The 9271-nt window shown below is 40.3% G+C and overlaps 1 protein-coding gene across 1 annotated transcript; it reads right to left on the bottom strand.

The window, feature by feature from the left end:
- Positions 1 to 8026: 8026 nt before the first annotated feature.
- On the bottom strand, positions 8027 to 8851 carry LOC310938136 (claudin-23-like; the record flags this gene model as incomplete). Its single annotated transcript, XM_083902581.1, has 1 exon — positions 8027 to 8851. The coding sequence occupies one exon, from the start codon at positions 8849 to 8851 to the stop codon at positions 8027 to 8029; it is 825 nt and encodes a 274-aa protein (XP_083758707.1).
- Positions 8852 to 9271: the final 420 nt, after the last annotated feature.

The following is a 9271-nucleotide window of genomic DNA, read 5'->3' as shown; positions in this document are numbered from 1 at the left end:
GTCCTTGCATTCATCCATCTCTTCTATTGTCATTCCCTTCCCTTAGGAGACACTTTCCTTCATTCCCTCCCTGTTTTCTGCGATGACCACCCCTTTTGCTGTTCTCCGAGGCCTCGACCCCAACCTGCCCACCTGTGGAGAGCAGCAGTGCAGCAGCCATGGCACCTGTGTGCCTCCCTTGGGCGGAGGAACCGACTTGGTGTGCGAGTGTGACCTGGGCTACAAGGGCGAGTTCTGCGACGACACGATCCACGGGTCACTGAGTCTGCCGCTGACCCTGGGTGTGCTGGGCGCCATTGTTGGCGTGGTGATCTTGGCGTTCATTATCGCTAAGGCCCAGCAATGGCAAAAGAAGAAAAGCAGGTGCTAAAACTTCATGGATGGAATCTATTATTGTTAATGTTCCCTTTGTTGTTTTTATGAGACAGTTACGGGTCCAGTATGTAACAATCGTTTACTACCCCCCACAGTGTGTTTATATAAGAACAACATATCTTTTGTGATGTGACAGCCCCCATAGTTCACTGACATGTTTGTGAAAAGTTTGATAATCAAAAGATCTGGAGTCACATGATTAGATTCTTATACACTGGATCTTTAAAGATGGTTTGTGTAAGCAGGTGAAAAGAGTACTGAAATATTCTACTCCAGTAAAATTTGATTGAAATAGTGGTCTAAAAATGTACTCTGTTGAAGTAAACAAAGGAGCTTGTTTAAAATTTAAAAGTAGATACAAATCTAACATGAATTGTTTCTATTTAAAGACAAACCTCTACAAATTAAAGTGCTGACAAAATAAAATATGTAAACATATAATGTATCAGTCAGAAATGCTTTAACCTTTTATTTTTTTTTACATCCAGGCCAACATTTAAAACGGAGCAACAGTTTTACAGTACTTCCAAAAGTACAAGTACTCAAAAAAACCTATTAAATTACAGCAATGCGAGTAAACTACTGCACGTCATATATGTAAAACCACTGTCGCTTTAAGGGTGCATTCACACCAGTCCTTCTAAATCTAATCCTAGTTCTGATCCGTTCCAAGGAATCGAACTCTGGTCCGCCTAAAAACGTAGGCCCCGTTCGCTTCAAGTGAACCAAATGCAGGAAGCGGACTACGTCGCAGGGCATTCCATTGCGGGTAAACGCACACTACATAAGCGCGTGTATAATGATAGACGGGAGAAATGGCTGAGCCCATTGTTGCAGTGCATACAGTATGTGTCGTATGTTCATGTTAAACCATAGGATTTGAAGCAGCTCCATGTTTTGCTCTTATGTGGAGGAAACAAAAGTTGTCCTGCATTAACCAACAGATAAGCGAGTTTTCTTGTTCATTGTTGTCTCGTCTTCTCCTTTATTCTTGAAGCAGCACTGCCTCAGGCGAGGAGGGGAATACGTTATTCAAAATGTTCACTTTGTTTCACTGAAGTGTGAAATCAAACTCTGACCGACTGAATGTTGCAACCCCCAATTGAACCGAGTCCCCAATTGTGCCGAGTCTAAAACTGACCTGAGGCTCTCGTGAGATCTTACACAAACCTAAAAGACACTTCACCAGCTCTGTGTTTAATGTTCCAGTGTCAGCACGGATCTTTTATTACACCAATAAATGTCAATTATTTGTGTAATTGACAGTCATTCGACAACACAGCCTGTAGAGATATGCAAATACTCACAACAACACAACCAGGAAGGCAAGTGTGCATCATGTTTGTGGATTTCCTTATGTATATGTGGATGATGATGTTGTATATGGTTGTGTTGTGTTGTATTTGCTATGCACGATGAGGGTCTTTTCTTAATTTGCTCATGTTTGTGTTTTGTCGATTAAAATACAAAAATTTCTGTTGAAAAGACACTGCAGTTGAGTTATTCCCAGAAACATTCAGTGTCTGTGAACTTTACTGGCAAACAAGAACAGGTGTGTGTTTTAATGAGCATAATAATCACTTTGCTGTAAGTGTCAGAGAAATTAACAGCAGACACGTCATACACAAGGATTATTCATCAACGCGAAATTCAAAGAAAAATATGCCTCTGTGTGACAGACACGTGATCTTTTGACCCTATTGTGTAAATACACAAGGATTCTGTGGCTGCGAATTCGTCACTAAGCCGAAAATGACAGATTCGTGAGAAAGCTGCTTTTCAGGAAATGTTTAAATGATCTTTTACTGAACTGAGAGCTGTTAAACTGTGTTCCCTCGTGAGAAAAGTGTGTTTGTTTGTCTTCCACTGGTTCACACACACATGCAGTAACAGGAACTTGTGTCAACACAAGACGAGGAGTTGTTGGTAAATTAACTGCATGTTGTTTGTTTTTTCTGTCTGTCAACAGGAAACGTGCGGCAGAGAAATATGCTTTTGACGTTGTTGTGTGAAGAGAGGTGAGAAAGATGCTGAAATTATGTTTTAATTATTGCTTTTCTTTATATTCAATACATTATCTGTGTACATTGTGAATGGCAAAGTGGGCAAATTGTGATTTTTTTTTTTCTCTTCAATTTATACATTTCCAAAGAAAAAATTAAATGACACAAAACACAAAATTGAATATGAAATAATTTCACACAAATTGAAATGGCAAAGCCATATTTGTAACACCTAATATCATTTTGAACGGCTAAATTAATTACAACTTCATTTTGTGCATGGTTTTCCAAACAGTGGTTTTCCAAAGTGTGGGCCTCAGCCCCCTTATGGTCTATGACAGAACTGCAGGTAGACTATGAAAGAAACATTTTTTTTTAACCGTTTTAAAATATGTACGATAGATTTCAAGAAATACTTTCTATATTATGACGTTTCATATAAATATATAAATGTAAATATCCAGTGTCACTCGGTCAGCAAACAGGCCTAACATTCTCTTCTGCTCCTCTTTCTCCTCCAGGTCAGATGTGACGACGTGTGACTCCATGGAGCTTCTGAAAGCTTCATCAGCGCTTCCACCACAGTTTGTTCAAGTATGGCTCTGACATAGATGAAACCAGGTACTCTTCCGCCACAATCCCTGATCATCATCATTATTGTTATTAATATTATTGTTGCTCCTTCGACTGTACGACTACCATACTTCAGTGTATATATCGGGAACTCGTACTGAACTGATGCACTGAACTTTGACTGTGTGAGAGAGACTTGACTGATGATCGGTCTGTGCTGCCCACAACTGTGGTCAACTCACTTCTGACATTTACCAGATAAGGGAACTGAGAAAAGGTTTCATGCGCTTATTGTTATCGACAGAACTTCAATGCTTCACCTTTTTGTTTTTCACTCAGTGATGTCATGACATTTATCTCCCAGTGCTTCACTGATATGTTTGAAAACTACTGATCATTAAGGTCAAAGTTCATTTAGATGTTTTTTTTCGATCATACAGGTAGGGAAAGCATTTAAACATTTGTTTTATTCTAAATTAAAACAATCAGCCGTTTTGGGATGTTTCACTGTGACTCATCAAAATGGCTGCTGTGCAAAGTTGGGAATGAAGGTTTTACCTCTGCCACAGATCAAGAAAAGATTTAGTTTTTGTTTATTTTTGTATTGATGCACATTTTAAGTTACTTTTTAACTCGGTTATCTCATAGCCTTATCCATAAAATCTGCTTTAACGTCTGGATCTCTGCAAATTGCAAAAGCAAATATATGGTTTTATTTGTATATTTGCAACTGCATTGACACTAACTACACAATTACCGTCCTGCAACCACTAATAGGCTCGTTTTTCTTTTTTTAAAGCAACATCATTTTTTTGCCTTTAGAAAAACAGAGAGAAATAAAAGGAGACGGGTTCACACGCAGGTTCTTCAATCTGTGTTTACAGAGATCATTTAAAATCAGGAGAACTAGCTTGTTTTTCCTTTCTTGTTTACACTTTGAAAGTCATAATAATATTTCCCCCCAATTTAAGCTTCTTACCAGTACTGATGCTTCATAAAATCAAAGACTGTTTGTGTTGTTGTTGTTTTGTTTGTGTTTTTTTTGTTCAATCCTGACTGAATTACTGTTTTATGTGCCTTTTTTTTGTAACTGTTGAAGCTGAAGAGTTTTAACCACAATACCGTCCTTTTTAAGGAATGTGTTTAAATTGTTGTCAAAACTGAAAATCTACTCTTGCTCAGAAGGTAAACGATGACTGATTTGAATTTTTTTGACACTATGGGCAGAGACGTGACTTAACTTATTATCCTCAATGATCCAGCGGAAAGACACTAGTGTTCTTGTTTTTTTTAATGTACACTGACCAGTACTTTTATTTCAACCATCGAGAACAAACAGTAAACCAACCGAAACCTGTGCGCTCACACCTACTCGGATCCTGTTCTTCTTCATTTTAAAATTCCTCTCTTGTCACAGACGTTTAGCAGGAAAACCGATCAGCCAGACCGTCATTTCACTCAACTATACTTTATGGATGGGTTATTTTTAGCCGCTTTTCAGGTGGCGTCTGTTCATGCTGCACATTTCTGGCGACATGGTTGATTTTTAAGTAGAAAAGGTAGAACAAGCTACAATTATTCTGCAGAAAAGCTCGTCTTTATCAATACTTTTTTGTTTGTATAAACTGAAGTCGATGTTAATTTATCGTATTCCTACACTTATTTCAATGTACAGTTGCACTTGTATAAATAAAAATCACTTCCTGACATGATTGTTTTTTTTTTTTGTCAAGAAAATTTAAATTTTAGTTGATGTCATGAGCTGTTTGGATTGATTTCACATACAAAACACAAACTAAGTCGATGATTACGACGTCTTTGTTTTGATTTTCACACTGCAACGTGTCTCATCGCTGTCAGAGTGTGTTGTATTCTTAGTAAATGTTAATAATGATATTTTCATTCACCCAAATAAGACTAACATGTTGTTACAGTGTTCTGCTGTGATCCGTCCGTGTGTGTGTGTGTGTGTGTGTTAACAGTGAAAATGTCACAACGTCTGTGTGTGCTTTGTGCAAACACACAAACTTTTACATAGTGTCTGTTTAAACTTCCTCTGGGGTCCAGTCACATGATAAGTTTACTCCACTCAGACGTTATGACTTAAACCTGAAACCAGAGCTCTGGACAACAGTGAAGTAAACTACTGGTAAAATCTGTATAATCCAGTATTCAGTAAATAATCCAGTATTTTTGAACCCATTGTAATATTTTGCCCTGTAATCCAATTTAAACCACTGCATCCATATATTGAGAAGCTCCCACCGTTATTTAAACAGCTGCTAAGTGAATTTATTACATATTTCAAACCACTCAGCTTCTTTTATGAGACTGAGTGTGGCAATAAAAACAGATATTCATGCAGACGCTGGGCCACTGCTGTGAAGATGATGTTTTTTGGAAACGATCAGTATCTGGGACTACGTTATTTATAGTTTATCACACCCTAAAGACAACATCTCACACCACCACACCTGCGTGATGGTTTATGAGTCAGTGAATTCTTTTGCATTCTTGTCGTCTTTTTTAGACACGGACGTGTGAACAGAGGGAACACACGGTCTCTCGAAAGTCCTTCCACTGAGTCTGAATCACACCATCATCGGATTTCTGGATGTGGAACTCTTTCAGAATAAAACTCATTCTCATCAGTTTCATCTAAACCCGAACCACAAAGTCTTCTGTCCGGGTGATGTTGAGATTATCGCTGAATTATTGTGTCACTCCTTAATCACAACAACTTTGTGGATTTATTTTAAAAAGTGCAAGAATGCCACAAAAGTAGAGCTGCGACCGTTATTGATCGGTAACTAAATGAAACAGCAACTGCTGTATTATTATTATTATTTTTTTTATAATTGCTTATTGATTCTAGTGTTATTTTTTAAATAATTAACGTTTTCTGATTGTCCAGCTTCTCAAATTAGAATCTTTTCCAGGTTCCTTTGCTCCACGCAACGCAGAAATCAGTAAAACTGAATCGTTTTTGAGAACGTCATCATGTTTGGGTAAAAAGTGATTATTGATCAACAACGGTTGCAGCTTTTACTTTTATGCCATTCTTGCACTTTCAAAATAGGTTGACAACAGTTGTTGTAATTCAGGAGTGATGGAGATTGTGTTCTCCAAGTAAATGATGCAATAATCTCAACATTTTAAGGACCAAAAGAGCTATCGATTCATTGAGAATGCACAGTGTACATGCAGTCAGACGTTTGCTGTATACGTGATTTTCTGCAACTAGGACGCTCTAACAGAGGAGATTGGAATGGATTAATATGCTGATATATACGTTCTACTTCTTTTTAGTTTATACCTTTCTATCTTGTGCTTTATTCCCACTGGTTCCAGCTGACCCTGTCACATCATGGCAGAGTCCAAGTGCAAAAGAGGAGCAGCCAGGGCGATCACAGGTGCCTTGCCTTGTTTTATATGTTAAGCCAGTTTAAACACTGCATGCGAGCAATGCTGTTCGACAAGTCGCTGAAAGGAAAGCAGCCTCTGAAACCGGTCGGGCTACATTGTGTGTATACTTACAAGGTTAACACAGAGGGAGGCGATGGTTGGTGGTGATGGTGGAGAAATATCACCGCAAACTTAGTGTTTGAATAATGTCCATAACGACTTTTCCCCCCTTTCTCTTATCCGATTCTTTAACAGTGTGTTTGCAGAAACCATGACATGATGATGATGATGATGATGATGCACTTATGTTTGGATTCTTTCAACCAGAAAAACCTGCAGCAGCAACATCTTCTGTCACTTCTTCCTGTACAGGTTTACCGTTTAAAAATCAGAAAATTCAGGAACACGTTTGGAACAGTTTTAATCTCAAACAGCACTTGTGTCACAGAGCAATGAGGGCGGCGACGGCCTTCAATGTAAAGTGCATAAGAAAAACAGTATTTACAAAACAATTATACATGCATTATTTAGCCAGTGAGCACGCGGGGGAAATATATAAAGTTTACAAAGAAAGTTCAGCATCATTTTCCACAAAAAAATAAAATACTTTTTTTTTTTTTTTTTTTTTTACAAAATCCTTCCCCTAGAATCTCTTTTTTCTGCTGCAGTGATGACAAACGTCTCTGCATCAGGAGCCACATGTAAGTGCAGCCGTGGCTCCTCACTCGCTCATTTCACACCTCATCATCCGTTCATATTTGATCGTTCGACGCCCACGATAATCGATCAATCGCCGATAACTGCACTGTGGGTGTGGGGTCAAAGTATATACTTTCTGGTATTATTCATGTTTTTTAAACGACGCAAATGCTGAGAAAGTTTCCACTTTCTGCTTCTTTTTTTTGCTCTATACGTTTATTATTCAAGTTGTCCAATCATGTTTTAAGTCATTTCAGCAAACTATTTGATCACCTCATAGGAGGATAGTGACTGCAGGTCATTAAAAGTATATTTTGCAGTTTTTAAATTGATATTCATATTAATATTCCCCTTTTTTTGCTATATATATAGTTGTTTTTCCTTTGTTATAGTAACTAGACAGCTGTTGGAATATTTAAGTGAGTTATTTGATCACTTAATACCAGGACAATCAATCAAAAATGACTTACTTTATCGTTTTTCAGACTTTTCAGTATGTTTTCATGTTTCAATTTGTTGGCCTTTTTTTCCCCCATATCCCTGCAGGTGATTAAAGTGTTTACTGCTATTTCATTAACTTGTTTGATCACATGAAACCAGGATAATCAATCAACGGTGGCTTTAAACGACTTAATGGTGTTTGTTAAGAGTGAATATTTTATAAAGGCACACGGTTTGCTAGAGTCATTTAGATTTGTGGGCTGTAAGGTGATTATTTAAAAGCCATTTTCTTCTTCCAGAGACTTTGTTTTCATCTATATTATGTCCATGTTCCAATTGTTTCTCCTAATAATCAGATGCATTTAAGTGTTTACATCTATAAATAGGTCATTATTCTAGATTTGGGGTCTGTAAAGTCATTATTTAATCACCGTTTCTTCTTCTTCCAGGAACATTTGTTCATTCTCTGTCCCTTTTTTTTCTTATTTATGTCCATGTTCAGGTTGTTTTTCTTTGGACTATGTGGCTCCTCATAGGTCCGCGTCCCCGGGTCTCCCGCTGTATGAGGTGTTCACAGAGCGGACTCCCGGACTCTTGGCTCGCGGGAAGGACACGTCGTCGTCCAGGGAGTCTTTGGAGTAGGGCACGGTGGTGCTGGGGTAGCTCCTGCGGTCCAGGCTCGGGATGATCGTGGGTCTCGGCGGCGGCTTCTGCCTGAACTCGGTGGCCCGGGCCTCCTCCATGCGCACCTCGCCGCGGTTCTTGCCGCCGCAGCAGCGGCAGATGCCGATGAACATCACGAAGCCGCCCAGGACCTCGAAGATGCCGCCGATGTAGCCCAGCACGATGCAGTAGCCCACGCGCACGTCGGTGAGCGGCGACACCGTGGTGACGTCGGTGAGGATGTGCGTGTACCACGCGATGGGGATGATGGTCATGACGCCCGAGAGGAAGATCAGGAGTCCCCCCAGACCTGCCGCGATCCAGTTGGGTCTGTCCCTCCAGCAGCGGACTCCTGGTATCGCCACGGCCAAACCGATCAAAGTCACGACCAAGGAGGCGATCATGAGACCCTGCGCGACCTCGATGATCTGGTTGGCGAAGTAGGTGGTGTCCTCCAGGGAGCATTCGCCCCTCGGCGAGGACGAGGTCCTCCTGCAGATGTCCCAGATGCCCTGCTCGATGTACTCACTGGGCGGTCTGTTGGGGAGGCTGTTCAGGGTCCTCCAGCTGGGGGCCACGGTGGCGGTCAGGTTCAGGATCCATCCGCAGGGAGCCATGACCATCCCGAAGATGAGGATCCCCGGCGTGCGCAGGGATAAGCGGATCCATTCCTGCGCGGTTCTCCTCGGCATGTTTGCGGCTGCGGCTGTAGAGAGCGAACTGTGGTGTCGTGAGGCTTTTAGACAACTTTTAAACAGCTGTTCAAAAGAAAACAAGTCCGACGGAAACCTGTATGTCTGGATGTGGGCGGGGCTTTCAGGCAAATAGAGACAGGTGTGGCCGTGCACGCGCAGCCAGGAGATGTTTTTTTTTTTTTTTTCATCCTCACCTGCGACAGGTGAAGAGGAAGAGTTTCGACGAGGCTTTTATTACGCAAATCTACGCGTGGAAAAAAAGATAGAGAGATAGAGAACTGTTGCAGTCACTGAGTCTGCATGTTTCTAAATAAAGTGCTTCAATACAAGGATAAACCTCATCCATTAAAAATTGGAGTCTAAGTATCTGCACATAATACATAATAAGAGTTTACATGTTTGTGCAGCAGTTTTCTT

Source organism: Microchirus variegatus, assembly GCF_963457635.1.
Source record: "Microchirus variegatus genome assembly, chromosome: 16".
Taxonomy (NCBI): domain Eukaryota; kingdom Metazoa; phylum Chordata; class Actinopteri; order Pleuronectiformes; family Soleidae; genus Microchirus; species Microchirus variegatus.
This window is presented reverse-complemented; position numbering and strand designations above follow the sequence as displayed.